At 42.9% G+C, this 16,628-nt stretch overlaps 1 protein-coding gene across 2 annotated transcripts; it reads right to left on the bottom strand.

The window, feature by feature from the left end:
- Positions 1–7,642: 7,642 nt before the first annotated feature.
- On the bottom strand, positions 7,643–16,178 carry TYMS (thymidylate synthetase). Of its 2 annotated transcripts, none has more exons than XM_040066532.1 (7): positions 15,930–16,178; positions 15,544–15,617; positions 14,079–14,253; positions 11,842–11,943; positions 10,479–10,654; positions 8,989–9,060; positions 7,643–8,128 (listed from the first exon to the last, which is right to left on the bottom strand). In XM_040066532.1, the coding sequence occupies exons 1-7, from the start codon at positions 16,099–16,101 to the stop codon at positions 7,991–7,993; spliced, it is 909 nt and encodes a 302-aa protein (XP_039922466.1). In that variant the 5' UTR covers positions 16,102–16,178; the 3' UTR covers positions 7,643–7,990. The 2 variants fall into 2 exon arrangements, with proteins under 2 accessions (XP_039922466.1, XP_039922474.1); XM_040066540.2 differs by lacking the exon at positions 15,930–16,178 and adding an exon at positions 15,711–15,793.
- Between the last annotated feature and the right edge of the window lie 450 nt (positions 16,179–16,628).

Raw genomic sequence — 16,628 nt, 5'->3', positions numbered from 1 at the left:
TATGAAATGGGAATGGACTTTTTTTTATTATTTTAATGTGTAGTTTCCAGTGAAATAGGAAGTTTGGATCAGAATTTGTGTTCCCAACATGCTATACTTACCACCACTGTTAAAACCTCATACTGTATGTGCATTTCTTTACTGCTCCACATACCCTGTTACATAACTCTTTACATAGCTTGTGGACAAGAGAAAGGAGGAAAAAAAATCAATAGAAAGTTTTATAATGTGTGTTACATTTTCTATGAAACACATAGAAAAAAGTGTGCTGTTTTTCCATCCTTTGTGCTACTGAGTAACTCCACTGGGAAATCAGAAAACCAGAAGCAAGTCTTGAATGTTTATTATTTCCTTGCAGGCCTTAACAGTGCTAGGAATTGGTGCAGCAACCAGAGAACATGTGAGTATATGTATAAGTGCTTTGGGCTTTTTACCTAATTACTGTTTGTTTAATGAATCTACTGCATAACCTTTGGAGCAGGTGCCAAAATTCCTTTACATGAAGTTAAACATTAAAGCTGAAAATTACTTGGTCTCTATTTCAGCTATTCCTTACCAAGGTTGCCTCTCTTCACCTAATTTCTTTGGTTCATTCTTTCACATGCAATTTCTGTGAACAACCCAGAAATATCTGATTTTATTTTCACTATTATTATGACAGTAATCGCTAATATTTCCTATTCCTTCATCAGTGAGAAATATGAAAGAATGCATCCTGTGATTGTGATTGCTCATATGAAGGGTAGAGAAGCAAGGTACAAAGATGAAGTCCATGCTGCTCTGTGGAGCTCTCTGCAGGTCCATGAGAAAGCCTGGATAACGTCTGTGCAGAAGAGCACAGGCTGGACAATGTGTGTAGCTCTGTCTGTAGAGCACTGGAGGGCTGATGAAGCTGATATCCCCTGCAGCCCAAGGATGATTATCCAGCTCCCATTTTCATTTTGCTCTGTGGGTTTGGTGCTGCAGCCAGTGTTTTGCTCAGCATAGCAGTGCATGTGTAGACATGACCCTGCAGTGGCTATATGAAGGAGTGCGGTTTAGAGGGGAGAGGTTCCAGGCTCCTCTAATTGTACCAACTCTATTTATGCTGCTCTAACTCAGCTGTAAATATCAAAATTCCAGGAAATCATGCTCTTAGCAAGCTGCAAGTCATCCTCTCAATGGCACCAATGGCACTTCCAGGGGTGCAGGCAGGCTGGGGAGCCCGGAGCACGACTGGCAGGGCAGGTCTGAGAGAACAGCCAGAACTGAGAAGGCTACCAGACAAGGTTCTGGTGCCGAGACAGCTGTGAGGGCAAGGTGTGTCCCAGCGACAGGGACCAGGGTCGGACAGAGCCCGGGGACTGCCGGCCTGTCCATGGTGATGCAGTCAGCCCAGCTCGAGCGGGGCTCAGCCTGCGGTTCAGGGTCTGGATCAGTGAGGGCCATGGCTCTGCACAGCTGCGATCACACCTGGAGTAGCTCAGGCAGGGGCTGGGGCCATGTCCTGAGCTGAGACGGGTCCGAGGGCAGGGCTGGTGGGGGAGGGCTTCTCATGAGGCTGGGCAGGGCCAGCAAGGCTGCTCCTGCCCCCAGCGCCCTGCCTGGAGCTTCCTCCAAGACAGATGTGTCCTCTCACCCAACAGAGAAGTGGGCTCTGATGGGATTGGCTGAAGGGGGACTTAGCTGCTGTGGGGTGGAGGGGGCTTTTCGGGGGACACTCAACCAGGACAGGGACAGGGATGGTTGGAGCCAGGTGGAGGGCTCAGGCAGACCCTGCATAGCCCCAGAGCCCTGGCAGGTTTATGGGTGGGGGTCAGAGTGGGGGTTCTCAGATGGCCCCTGAAGAGCATCAGGTGCCCCTTGTGAGGGGTTCAGTCAGACTCAGCGTTTGGGCAGGGCCAGTGCAGCGGGAGCGTGTCCTGGTTTTGGCTGGGGTACAGCTCATTCTTTTCACAGTGGCTAGGGAAGGGATACGTTTTGGATTTGTGCTGAACACAGGGTTGGTAACACAGAAATGTATTTGTTATTGCTGAGCAGGGCTTACGCAAAGCCAAGGCCTTTTCTGCCTTCCATACTGCCGTGCTGGCAAGGAAGTTGGGGGTGCCTGGGAGGCTGGGAGGAGACACAGCTGGGACAGGTCACCCAAACTGACCAAAGGGATATTCCAGACCATGTGGTGTCATGCTCAGCATATAAAAGGGGGTGGAAGAAGGAGAGTATTTGGAGTGGTGGTGATTGTTTTTCCAAGTAATTGTTATGTCTGATGAGGCCCTGCTCTCCTGGAGATGGCTGAACGCCTGCCTGCCCATGGGAAGCTGTGAATTCGTGCAGTGTTTTGCCTTGTTTGTGTACACAGCTTTGATTTCCCCTTTAAATTGTCTATCTCTCAAAACCTGAATTTTCCAGCTTTTCCTCTTCCAATTCCACCCCTGGTCCCAATGGTGGGGGAATGAGCGATCGGCTCCTTGGGGCTGGGTTGCTGACAGGGATTAAACCACAACAGAGGGTCAGGGCCCAGTCAGGTTTGTAGGACAAGGTCCTGTGCAGCTACAGGCCTGGCTCTGCGCTGCTGGCTCAGGGCTTGAGGCAGCCTGAGACACCTGGCAGGAAGGATGCCATGGGGGCCTGCTGCTCCCAAGGACTGGGAGCCGTCGGGGAGCCCCATGGGGGCCGCAGGGCAGAGCCCTCCCAGCCAGGCCTGTCCCGCCTCCATTCGGGAGCGGTGAGGCGGCCCCAGCCTGGAGCGCTGGGCACTTCCCTGGGGATGGGGATGAGCAGAGGCCAGCAGCGAGGAGAACCACGGTCAGACACGGCCCAGGGTGTGTCCAGCCAGGCTGGGGTGTGGTTCCACGGCCAGACACGTCCACAGCTGTAACACAGCTGGAGGCAGGTACACCTGCCATGCAAGACAGGCAGAAACTAAGGCCTGTGGGCAGAAAGTGTGAGCCTAGGTGAGACCGGTCATGGTGAGGTCTGTCAGTGCACTCGGTGCCCTGTCTGGCCTTAGGAGGAATTTGTCTGGTACGTTTGCAGCTATTTTAAAAGGGCGAAACCTGTCCTTTCCCCCAAGGAAACTCATTGCTAGCATAGTAGTAAGTCACTGCCATAAGCTATATTTAAATACTTTTTACATTAAATATTTTTAATGAGTTCAAAGACCAGAACTAACTCCCAGATATATCGTAAATAGCGAGGTGTCAGCAGACAGGCTGGTAGTTTTTAGAATACCAGTCTTCAGTTTAAAGTAAATTGGTTTTAATTGCACACATTTTTTTGCCAAGTATTGACATCAAATCTACAGAGTCAAACAATGTGAATTAACAAATCCTCAGTTCTCTGCAGCAACTGGAAACAACAGTGATGACATTAGCATAACTTCTCTGCTGCCAGTTTCTCATGCCAAACCCTGCTATAAACTTTTAATTGTACTTCTCATTCTCAGCTGTTGTCTACCAGTAGATAGGACACTTTATTTACAGAGGGGGGTGTTTTATAATGACTATCTAGTAGGATGGGTTTGAATTATCTATTAGTGTAGCCTTGCTTCACAAATTAAAGGCCAATCCTGAATTTTGGCTTTACTGGATGTTTTATATAACCTTCCTCTTCTTTTCACCATAGCATCTGAGAACCACATAAACATGTAATGTATTTATTCACAGAATTCCCTTGCGAATAAGGGGAATACAGTTATCAGCACTAGAAACAGAGGAAATTAATATGAGGGGCCTGAACTGACAGAACAATTTAGTCAAGCTCCAGACAGGAAATCTGTAGCACAGCTAGAAATTGAATCCTGACTCTTATCCAAGTGGATCTCAGCTACAAGTCAATCTCTCATCTGGCTGGACTGGTCTCCAGGAGGAAGAATGATTTCCTACAGCAGAATCACTGCTATTTTCACTTTAGCTGCCTCAAAATGGGAGTAGCTGCTCATTCACATAGCCAAGCACATCCCAAAACTATGCAGTCCCAAGCATGCTGAATCCTGTCCCCAGAGTGCCTCTAGTTCCTGCCTGTGGACACAATTCGGTGACCAGAGGGGTGAGAGTTGGCTCCCAAAGAAGTCTAAATGCTAAGAAGATTTTAAGGGAGTGTGTGTGAGGCAATTTTCAGGCAGAGCTGCCCAATTAGTTTGTGTGATCATTACATGACAGTCTCACTACAAACTCGGCGTGCCTTTGTGCACGTTAAATCCATGTCTGTGGCCTGGAATGGAGCAGCCATTTTCACTTGGCAGTTCCACTTCACTTTCACTTATGAGATTCAACATCCAGTTAAGTGGCAGTAATTTCCAAACTCAGTGCAGTACAACTATGCCCTCTGACACACATTGACACACATTCAGTGTAATTCAGCTCATTGTGTCAGGTGTAGTGTTCTTGATATTAGTTATAAGCTGATTTTTAATACTGACAACTTCCTTGAAGCTCATCCAAATTCTCATGTGATCTCTCATTTAAATTTAAATAATTTGGATTTATAGAGACACACACAGGAGGGAACTGTACAAATGCTTTTTGTGAGCTGCCAGCAGCTCTTATAATATGTTAATTTGGGAGTCTCCAGGTCTTAACTTTCCATTTTCTCCCTTACACTGCCACAAGAGAGTGATATTTAAACATATTCTACAAGCCAAGGCCTTGAGTTGTCTCCAAACTGACAGCTGCAGGCTGGAAAGTGTGAATGAAATCTTGTCTGTGCTGCTCATGGCCAAAAAGTTCCAGAGAAAGGATCTGCAAAAGGCAGCAGCAATGAGAAAATCTTTCTCTCCCCATCCTTCAAGGCAGTCTGATTGGTTTCTTCAGCTGCCATGACTGTGATTTCTGAGCATGAGCTTGCATGCATTGCTGTAATTTTTGTTGTTTTGCATCATGCACCGAAAGGCTTTGGATGTCTTAGCGTGCAATCATCTCTAGTATGGATTTGGGGGCCTCTGTCAATTAATCCAGCACTTGATAATGTTTGATCACATCCAAGTATCTGAAACGCTTGAAAACAGATTAGTTATATAAAAAAATTCCATTAACGACTGACTGTGGTAATTGCTCTCTTGTTTTCCTTAAGAAACATGTTGCTACAATGGTGGTCACAGTGTGTATTTGTGTCGTTACCCCACAAGTTCACCTTCCTGTGGGCTGCAAAGGGAAGTCAGAAGGGTGGGTTAAACTTCAGGCAGGTGAATGTGAACCATTTGTGGTGTTAATAAAGGCACTTGAAACCTGGGCTGCATTCCATATTCAGACACATGACAGGTGCCAGTCACTATGGTGACAAACTCACCAAGTCAGGCTCATTAGAAGATTTGATTTTGATGGCTGATCAGATGGATGTATGTCTCAAAAATGCAGCTGTTCTCTTCTGACCCGTCATCTACCATAATCAGATAACTAATATTCTTTGTGGTACTGCAGTAAGGCAAATTTTGCAACATACCTTAACATGTCAGACATAATATGAGTCACAAAACTCATCTAAGAAGGTGGAATGTAGAAGTTGATATTTGACCAAAGTGGTAAGAAATTTCATTGCTATATCCAAATTGTTGAATGGCTGGTGGAAAACTGAGAAATGATACAAGGATGCATCTCTTAAAAGTATTGAGCAATGTCCCATGTTTTGTCTAAAACACTGCTCTGAATATTGCCTGCAGTCACAGTAGTCATCTTTGCAGCATGAACAATGTTCATACATTGCAAATCAAAATTCCTTGAGTACCTCCTGTTTAGCACTATGTATTAGAATTCTTTGAATATTCATATTTTTGCATGAAAGCTCCTAGAAGTCTCATACCTACGAATTTTAAAATGTATTTTTACTTTTACTCACAATAAAGTGTGCTGTTGTAATGCTTTTCACATCTTTCTGATCTTTTGAGCACCATAAAACTTCTCAGTCTTCAAGGTACAAGCTTCACTTCAACTGCTACTCATAGTAAATTGCGCTGATAAAGGGAAACAGTGAAGTTGTAACTAATTCCTGTACTAAAAACTAGGAGCTCTTCCAGAGCTATAGACACCGGTCTGCTTATATATGTCCATACACCTAACTCCTCTGTATGAAGTAAATGATTCCCATTCTGAATTCTGCTCTTGGCCAGGTATTCCTGTACTGAATAACCACTGAGACTGCTAATTCCCAGTAGTAAAGCACTGAGACCAACTTCATTTCACATCCTCTCTGGCTACACTTGCTAAAATGCCCTGCAGAATCCACCTTATCTGCAGTGTTACATAAAGTGGTTTCCAGCAAAAGGAACTTTACTTGCTAAGTGTAGGCAGAACTGTTAAGTGACTGTGCAGCTTAATCTGTTTCCCTGTACTTCAGAGGACTGTAGGAACACTCAAGAAATGCATACTTACAAAAGTATGCACACGGTTAAGAAGTGGCTGACGACCTACAGCTGGTACATACCATTAATGAAAAGATAACACCTGGGCCATCTGAACTAGGTGACTTTAGAATATCAGAGTAAGAGAGCCGAGATGAAGTTTATTAGGAGGAGCTTGTGGCAAATCTCTCAGGTGTGGTAACAAGAACACTGCTACAAGCCATGATTTCAGTAATTTGAGAGAAGACCCAAGTGTGCTCAGCTACATGCTGGCTACTGTTTAATGCAGCCTCAGAAAAGGATGAGGTTTGACCATTCCAAGCTTCTCACAGGATCTAAGCTGAAAGAGCACAGTCTGATCATTTCTCTTCAAGAATGATGCACTATATTAAGAACCTTTCTAATAAGCAGCGGTCTCTTTACATTTGGTGTGCTTACAACAGGCGGAGGTTTTTCTTTGTGCAATCTTCTTGTGTTGGGCTAAATGTCAGGAAAAGAGAGCAACTTTTGTGCTACAAAAAAAATTAGTCTGAATATCAGTGATCAGTATAAAGAAAATCAGCACAATGACATACGTAAATGATTTTTATACAAAGTACGTGTTTCAAAGTTATGATCAGTTTGGTTTAAGATTCAACTGTCCTCTTATGCAGGACCGTGAATGAAAGAAGGCTGATTATTAAATTCTTAGAATTATCTGAAATTGTACACTTTTCCAGTATTTACCAGTTCTTCACTTTAAAATTTAATTTAAAAAATTAATATGCATTTTTCCACATGTTCAAATATGTATTGTGTATCCTATGTCTGAATATTAACCATACATCTCTCACAACTAAATTCCTCAGGAGGAATTTTATGATACTGCAGAAGTTACAAGGAGACTTGAAAGCTAAATTCTGCTAGAACTCTGTTCCTAAAAATACTATGATCCCTAGGTTTTACTACTCCAGGCTGCAAAATTGGTCCATATGTTTGTGGGATCTGGTTTTAAATGGTGACAGACAGCTGATTACTAATATTATCTAGTAAACTCTGTTTAACTGCAGCTCTCTTCGATTTATATCAAATTAGTAATTTATGTACGGTTGAGGAATAAAAAAAATTTGCTGCTACAGAAACATTATGCAGAGATTGCATTTCCAGCAAGGTTACATTAAAATCTTCTGCCTTCCTGATGCTTCAGCTGTGAAGACCATGGGAAGTTTGTTTTTCCTTGCCAGATGACGGAGGGTGCCCTCCAAGACACTTTGCTTTCCACCTCTTTTTTACTATTAACTATAAAAAAACCCACACCATAATTAAATATGCATCATGCCTCCCAGAAGATTCTTAAAAAAAAGCTTTATTAAACATACATTCTTTAGAATATATTTAACACATGGTAACTCACACATGGTAACTGAACGGTACCTGAAATGGCCACTGGTAACTGAAACACTGCGTAGAAAAGTAGCTCTCTAACAACTTAAAACTGGGTTAACATCTGCATGGCCTATCAGGAATAATCATCTGACCTGTACAACTACAGGGAAGCAGCACTGAAGGCAAATCTGGTCTGTGACTATTTAACAATAAAGCAAATACCTTTTGAAGTATATAAAAGCCCTACCACTTTGGAAAAACTAAGTATCTTAGGTACATTTCCACATTAATATTTAATGCTGGTTTATAGCATTAGACAGCCATCTCCATTTTAATAGGAGGATGAGGATTATAATCTTCAATCTGGAAGTCTTCTGCCTTGAAGTCGCTGATGTCTTTAATCTCACGAAGAATTCTGAGTTTGGGGAAAGGTCTTGGCTCCCTCTGAAGCTGGAATAAAAGCAAGCTTACTGTATAAAGCTAACACTTCAAAACAGAGACTCTGTGTTCTCAATCTCAAATCAGATTACACTATCTAGTCTTTCCCTTCCCACCAGTAAGATTTATACAATTAAAAAAAAAAAAATTAAGAAAATTCCAATTTAGTAAGGTAGACTCTACCTTAGTATTTGCACAGGGAGTAGTAGGCTAATTTTCAGGTGAATTCCCTGATCATCCTCCAGCAAGTAATTTCAGCTGGCAAATCAGTTCTGGTGGTTACAGATTATATTCCTTCCAGGGTAATTAATTGGAAAATCTGACCCAAATATGCACCAAACATTCTACAGCTTCTCACTTGTAGAATTCAAAATTTACTTCTCTGGGTGGTTTTGAATCATACTAGTAATGAGGACATTCAGTCCAAGCTTTGTCTAATCAAATCAAACACTGATTTTATCCTGCTGCAACAAATCACTTCCTGAAGAAAATGTGGCCTTTCTCAGCCAAACAGTATTACTGATTAACAGTAAATTTTAAGTTATGCTTTTCTGATACATTACAAAGACATTTTATCTTGTGTTATTGGGATTAGGTGGAATTATTTTCAAAGTTAAAAGTACAGATTCTGGATTTTTAACTTGCTTCTAGAGTAGTACACAGATGTACATTTCAATCATTCTTGTATTGCATTTCTGTTTGCAACTCTAACTGAACACATGTTAAGATACTACTACAGTTATTAGGATAGAAATGAGAAAAAAAGCCGCACAAATTAATATCTGCAAAAGGATATTTAAAATATCAAGGTAATTTTGCATTGAATAAGCACTGTGGAAGATAAAATGATAGAGTACAGAATAAGTACTTACCTGGACTTTTAGAGGTTCCACATGGTTCAGATATATGTGAGCGTCCCCTAAGGTGTGTATGAACTCTCCAGGCTGAAAAGAATGAAGAATACATGTGGTATTCAAACAGTCAGGTCCCAACAAAGTAAAACATTACAATGTTTACAGTATTGATTCTCAGCATCTGGCTAGTGTGGAATTGCAGCTTCTGTACTGGATTGTATCCTTGAAAGCTGTGAAGGGCACAAGCATCTCTGACTAATGTGTAATTAATGGAAAATATAATGAAATTTCCACTAGCTTACCAAAAAAATGTATCTTTCAAATCCTGCTATGACAGTAGCTTTGGTAAACGAATGGAGCAATACTGATCTGCTCACTGAGACAGAAACAGGAGCAGCAGTGACATCCAGCTTTTCCACTCCTTACTTCCTACTTCCCTACTCCTACTTACTAGAAGTAAGTTGTACTTACTTCTACTAAGTACAACTCACCAAAGCTGGCTTCAGAACAATTGCCTCATACATTGCTAAACAGCATTGGAGGTGTAAGGCACAGGCAAGCACCCAGCTGGGGTTCGCAAGCTTGCAAGTTCTGTGACTTAGCAGCCCCTGAGCAATTAAATTTAATGTGGGGAAGTTTCATCAGCTCTTTTACCAGCCTCTGACCAATGTCGATCAGCCCTCAGATATGTCACACTGAAAACCACCAAAGCCATGAGAGGAAGTGGCTGAGAGGCAACAGCTGGACATAACTTTAAACTTCACTTTTTTTAGTACCTTGGACTAATTTCTGCAGTTGCTGTGAAGCCTGATTCTTCCTTATTGGCCCATTTTAAGAAGTTCCCCTTCATGTTGCTGGTGGCAGGAGGATTAGGTGCAGCAGGCCTTTCTAGTAAAATTTTTTACATGCCCTAGAGAAAAGGGGGTTTTCCCTTGTACAAGATTGTCATGCATTTCAATTTCTCTGACAAATTGCAAAATACAGCTCTGAAGTCAGGGAAGGAGCTATTTGAGCACATACTACCACTCTATATAATTACCTACCGTAGGAAATCAAAGAAATACACAGTCGAAATTATAGCTGGAAGTTAAGTGGGCAGAATATCCAAATTAGAACCTTGACAGCAACTGCTGAGCTACTGTTCACTTCCAATGAATACATGCCACAAGATCTAATCACTTGTATATTACTCTCCCATGAGGACAAGCACTCAGTTCAGATTTCTAAGATTAGTGAACAGGTCAGTCTTGACACGGTCAAGACCTGAAAGGATCTTCGGCTTGGCCTGAATTTAAAAATTCTTACATTGCCGATTCTAACTGCCCATACAAACCAGAGGCAATTCACATCAAATTCACGGGGCCCTTTCTTCCACATATTTCAGCAAGATTTCAAACAGCATGTTCATTCCAGTTCTTCCCGGATATGACATGAAGAGCCTTTTAGTCCCTCATGTTCTAGTCCCTCATTTCTCAGACCAGAATAAGTAAAATGATCAAACAGCCTACCTTCAGCCCTGTGACATGGGCAATCATGTACGTGAGCAGTGAATAGCTGGCAATATTGAAAGGCACTCCTAGTCCCATGTCTCCAGACCTCTGATAGAGTTGGCAAGACAATTCACCATTTAGAACATAGAACTGGCAAAGGGCATGGCACGGAGGCAGAGCCATCAGGGAAATATCTAGGAATTGAAGTACAGAACGGGGTGGGGGGGAGAACACAGTAACAGCATTAGTGTGTTATGAATGTAGAAAATGCAAAACCTAAACAAGCGTGTAATGAGATACAGTAGGGAGCCAACTGCACTGTCATTCTGTTGCTTTTTCTCTTGTTTATAAGCACCTGCTGCCCAAGCAATTAAGTCCAGGTCATGAAAAACTGTCTCCTGGGTTGTATGACCAGAAAGTCATAAAAAGGTACTCCGCAGAACAGATTTATGCCATAATGTTGCACAGCAGTTTATTTCTACTCACCTTGGTGAGACAGCTGAATTCCCTAGAGGAAGACATTAAGAATAAAATTAAGCATATACCCTAAAGCGAATTCCAACTTCTTCATCTTACTCTCTTCCCACTGTAATGTGCTCGCTGAGATATAAAAGTAATCAATTAAGAAAAAATCAGAAACCAGAAGATGTTTTGAGTGTTTTTCTACACTTAAAAAGTGCCGAAAGTAAAATTACAACTCGGCAAGGAAAACTCTCACCAGATATCTTCTGAGAATGTTTAACCTTGAAAATAACACCAATAGCATGTGGCATACCCTTTCAGACACAACAGCTGGAAAATGCTGTGATTTTTTTGGAACGCAGATCTATCACTGGTGAAGTTAAACATTCTCTTGCAGTAGCTCTTGTTTAGAAGTTGCCCTAGAGAGTGAACGGATATCTATGCATAAACAGACACTATCATTCATATGATACACGTTCATCAAATGAACCCATGTTCAAGGAGAAGATTACAGCAGAAATAATACTTTTCTTCTCTAGTTTTAAGGGTCAAGTTTACAACAGACTACATGGCTAAAAGCCAGACACATTGCTTCAATATAGTTTTTATGGTTTGGGTTTTTTACCTTTTTAAAAGAAGAGTTACTGTCTTTGACTAGACTGCATGTCAAAGACATAACGCTCACTTTAACCTGGAGAGAAAACCTCTGAAGAAATGGTTCATTATTTTTGAGGTCAGAACATGAGGATTAAGTAGAAAGACAATCAAGATTATAAGCCCTGGCCATTTTTACTGCACTCCTGGTAGTTTTATAAACAGTGAACAAGGACACCGAACGGAACTGACTGTTGACACAGGAACAGAACATAATATAACAACATAACGTGCAAGCAATCACTTTACATCAGCTGTTCAATACCTTTGGGATTCCAAGCACACATAATGATTCTTCTGTCATCTGGATTGGTTTTAATCGTTTCAATCACTTTTTGCAACTGATCAACTCCTTGGTTGGAGTAATCTGAGGAAATATAACAAATACGATCTAAACCGGACAGATTCAAGTCATGGTATTTTTTTAACGCTCAGACCATGTCCCACTGAAAAGTGATACCCAAATTACAACACCTGAATATTTTACTGCAACTTTGAAACTAATTAGTAAGTTGGCATCCTCTAAACATAGGTTGTTCTTGGTCTTTCTCAGGATGCTCCAGAGCCTGTAAAATTCTCATCATGATATTTTTGTATGTCTCCCCAACTCTTCTGTGTACTTTGAGTACCTCTAGCACCCACTGAAATAGGACCATTCCTATTTATTCAGTTTTCAACAACTTGACTTTTTCTAAGACCAACTAGAAAGCCTGTATAATCACTAAACCCCAAGAAACAAAAGTTGCAATACAAAAGATCTAGCAGGACATTGCATGATATTTTATCACTCATTACTCACATCATTCATTTTGTAACCTAAATAGGACAAGAGCTGTATTGGAACGGACAAGATATTACCACCTAGTTAGTCACGGTATTTAGACTGATTTGCTTATTGCATTTCTGAATTAAAATGCCTTTCTAGACATTCAGCTTGCATGCTACAGTGCTCCTTTTTATATATTATTAAAAAAAAAAAAAAAAAAGTCCCAGACCAGTGTGCCAGGTGTCAGCATTCTTCACAAACTCAAAAGTAGAAAGTTTTTGACAGATAAATAAATGCATCCATCTAGCACTCTCAAGATCATGTATGAAAACTTAATTTCCATAGCATTTAGGTCCAGAAAGGGACTTTAATTGTGTGTAGCACAGGTTATTCCATTTCACCAAGTGACACTCACAGGCTGAATTTTAAGCTCAATACAAGTTATGTAAGAATTTTTCTGAAATTAACTGAGCATTAGAATGGACTTCAGAATGAAAAAGTCATTAATAAAAAAGTTGTTAATCATTGTTCTGACTCGTGCCAGTGAATCAGCATGGCTGGTAACTACTTTATTCTAATAACTCTTATTGCAGCAACACCAAATTATGGTTACAGGGAGATCCAGGCTGACAAACAAGATAGCAATACACAACTAGCATCTCAGGGAACTCTTTTGCCAGCAATACCATGCCAGAAGCCTTGTCAAATGGTTATGTTAGTTCCTGAAGCTAATTACCTATCCTTTCCTTAAGTAATACAACTTAAGGAAATCTATTTGTAAGGAAAACTATGGGGATTTGCCTTTTTCTTTTTTTCCATGCTATGTCGTGCCTTAGGCTTTTTAAGATGAGAAAAACTTCAGAGGTGTCAGTTCACAATTTGCATCATTTGTATCACCATAAAACTGTATTCTGCTAGTAGCCAACATGCCAATACTAAGTCTAATATCAGTAATTAAGGTGAGCTTCAATTTGAGGCTGTACTGAAAACAAAACAAAACAAAAAAACCCAAAAAACAAGAAACCCCACCTAGATAACCAGTTTAAAAGTCATACCAGATAGTGACAATCTGGTTTTTGACCCCTTTTTATCCTCTAAAGATTTCCTACAATCCTTTCCTTCAGTGACTTGGAAAAGAGGAATCAATATATTTGAGAGTCAGTTTAATAAAGCAGTTCCATTGAAAATACCAACAGCTACTGCATCACATCACAACTTGTCACAGTTGTTCTGTCCACAGCATCATCATCTATGGAAACATCCTACTTTGTTCCCGAGGCAGAATGGAAAAAACTCTCTTCCACTGCCTCCAGTGCATGTAGTGCAGTGACGCCAGTTCTTTCCAGCACAACTATCTCATGGACCCTGCACTGGTATACAGAGATGGCAGCCTGTTATCAAATGGAGCTAGCTCAGGTTTCTGGACTGCAGCACACACACCCTTCCAGCTATCAGCAACCACATCTGCTCTAGGTGAAAGAGTAACAGTGTGTGCCTTATGACTCATCTGTTCTACAAACACCAAACTATAGTATACAAAGCTACATCTTCCAGGATAATTAAAACCGGGTAGGGAAAAAAATGAAAAGTTAAATTAGCTCCCTCAAACACTCTACTCTGGCTATCAGTTTGCTGTGAATGGCTCTTTAAGAACAGCCCATTCCACACAGACTTCTGGAAGTGATGTGTCACAGCTGTCTCACGGAACACTCCAGACTGTATTTGGACGCGATTACCTGTGTGCATATCTTTGTATTCTGCTCCAAAATGCCTCCACTGAAAACCATACACTGGTCCCAAATCACCCTCCTCTCTGGTGCTGAAACCCTGCTTATCCAGGAACTCACGGGACCCATTAGCATCCCAAATCTTCACACCTTTTGCAGAGAGCTCTTTGGCGTTTGTAGAACCCTACAAAACACAGTGAGAAGCCTGCATCCTAATTCCAACACAGAGCACATGATTCAAAACAGTTGTATTAAGCTTTGATAGCCCACAGTATTCTTCCACTCATAACACATAAACAGTGCAATTAATGTAATGGATGAGGTTCTTGCACATGGACAGAACAAAACTTCTGAGCAACATCCTGGGATGGAATTTGAAGTGCCATGCTGCTGCTGTTTAACGCAGGAATCTCACATTTTGTGAATGCACAAACAGCCTCAAGGTCAGCTGTGGAAAATACTTTCATATTTGCAGAGAACAAGATTTTTTTTTTTTTAAGAACTTTACAGATTGATGACAACAGGCTAACAAAAAATGTATGGCCTGGGCACAGTCTTTACCAAGCCACTTATAATAAGCTTAAGGCCTTAAAAATCCTTTTGTTAAAATGACAAAAACCAGGAAATAAACCAAGAAAATGTTAGTGAATCCTGCAAGAGATCCAAATCAGGACACTCAAAAATCCAACACAGAAGTTACGCTGTTTTGGGGAGTGTCTAGTCTTTACCAACTGAAAAAAAAAAAAAAACCAACCAAAAAACCCCAAAACAAATAAACAAACACACACAAAAAACCAAAAAAAACCCCAAAACCAAACGAACAACAAACAAACAAACCCACAAAACAAAGCATTTAAAAAATGAATTTCAGTCCTGCTATCTAGCAAATGGTTATGTAGACTCTCCTATACCAGCACAATATCACAACATATAAAGGAACACTTACATTGTAATGAACTACTGATTGTTGAATTTTATTACACTAGGTACAGCTATTAGCTCTGTTAGATCTCTTTTTTTTGCTACTAAGAAGCCTAGCACTTACATCAGTCTTACTTCACCAGTGGTTTCACACTGCTTGTTTCTGTTCAAATCAAGCTATCTCAGTATTTAAAAGCAGATCATTAAATTGCCTACTATCTATCTCAAATTATCATTTCTGATCAATACACCACGAAAAGAGACTGCATCAGGCCTTATAATCCAAGTGTTCACTATTTCAATTTTTCTCCCTTTAAAAGAAATAGAAGAGCAACTGTTCTGACTGCACTGGTAGCAACAGTCTGCACTAAAATGTAGAAGGTCTTGAAGACAACGCCTTCCATGTGAGGTCACAGTTTTAGGGGGCTGCACTTCTGTCATAGGAACAGAAGCATCTGCAGTTACCCAAATGCCCTTAATCCACTGATCACCAGTTCATTCTGTTAATGCCACTCTCGGGCCCACCACCCACACAGACACCCAAGTACCGAACCTTGATGAACCACAGCAGCTCCTCCAGCACTCCCTTCCAGAACACCCTCTTCGTCGTGAGCAGCGGAAACTGATCTGGAAAAGAGTTCCAGAGTGTCAGTGGGGACCAGCCGTTTGTCAGGGTGAACAGACTTCGGCTTCTCCCCGCATAGAGGGCGATGCCACCACCTGACATTGCGAGGTTGGGGCATGAAGTAAAGAGTTGCGAGAGGATGCCTAACTCCTAGGTCCAGATCCCTCGGGTGGGAAGGAGCGGGACGGCCCCGGCGTGGGAGACCCCCACACTCAGCCCGGCTTGGGGCGGTGCTGCTGGAGCCGCGGCGGGCAGGGGCAGGGGCAGGGAGCAGGGAGCAAGCGCAGGGGGCCGGGGGTCCCGGCGGTGCCCACCTCTCAGGCTGTACCGCGCCTGCATGCCGAACACGGAGATGGTGCCGGTGCCGGTGCGATCCTCCCGCCGGTGGCCGTGCTGCAGGATGTGCCGCACCTGCTGCAGGTACTCCTGCTCGCCGGGCTCCGGGCGGGCGGCGGCGGCGCTCAGCAGCTGCCCGTCGGCGGGCATGGCGGGCGAGCGGCTCTGCGGCAGCGCTGGGCCCCGGCTGCGCGCTGGGCTCCGGCTGCGCGGCTCTCCCGAGCCCGCCAAAACACGGGTTTCCCGCCGAAGCCCGGCTTTCCCGCCAAACGGCGCCGAGGGGCGGGCGGAGCGGCGCCGCCGCCACCTCCTCCCTCGCCCGTCCCCTTCCCTTTCCCCCTCCCCGTCCTCTTCCAGTGCCCGGGGGTCCTCAGCGCCGCCGGAGCCGCGCGCCGCGGTGCCGCGCGGAGCCGTTCCCCCTGAGGCCCGAGCCGGGGCCCCGAGCCATACCGGATCCTTTAGGCTGGGTATTGGGAAGAGTTTCTTCACAGAAAGGTCGATCACGTATCGGAATGGGCTGCCCAGGGTGGTGGTGGAGCCACGGTCCCTGGAGGTGTTTGGGGAAAGACAAGGTGGCGTGTAGTGCCATGGTGTAGTTGACGTGGTGGTGTTCCCTCAAAGGTTGCACCCGATGAGCTCAGAGGTCTTTACGTACTTGATTGTTCGTGCGATTCTGG

This window comes from Hirundo rustica, chromosome 1 (assembly GCF_015227805.2).
Source record: "Hirundo rustica isolate bHirRus1 chromosome 1, bHirRus1.pri.v3, whole genome shotgun sequence".
Taxonomy (NCBI): Eukaryota; Metazoa; Chordata; class Aves; order Passeriformes; family Hirundinidae; genus Hirundo; species Hirundo rustica.
The sequence above is the reverse complement of the archived record's forward strand: the minus strand, read 5'-3'. Positions and strand labels throughout refer to the sequence as shown.

Coding starts and splice junctions, on each gene's coding strand:
- TYMS (XM_040066532.1), bottom strand. CDS start 16,101: ATGCCCGCCGACGGGCAGCTGCTGAGCGCCGCCGCCGCCCGCCCGGAG. Junction 15,618..15,929: donor GGCGCGGTACAGCCTGAGAG/GTGGGCACCGCC, acceptor ACTCTTTTCCAG/ATCAGTTTCCGCTGCTCACG. Junction 8,129..8,988: donor TGGAACCTCTAAAAGTCCAG/GTAAGTACTTAT, acceptor CTTTTATTCCAG/CTTCAGAGGGAGCCAAGACC.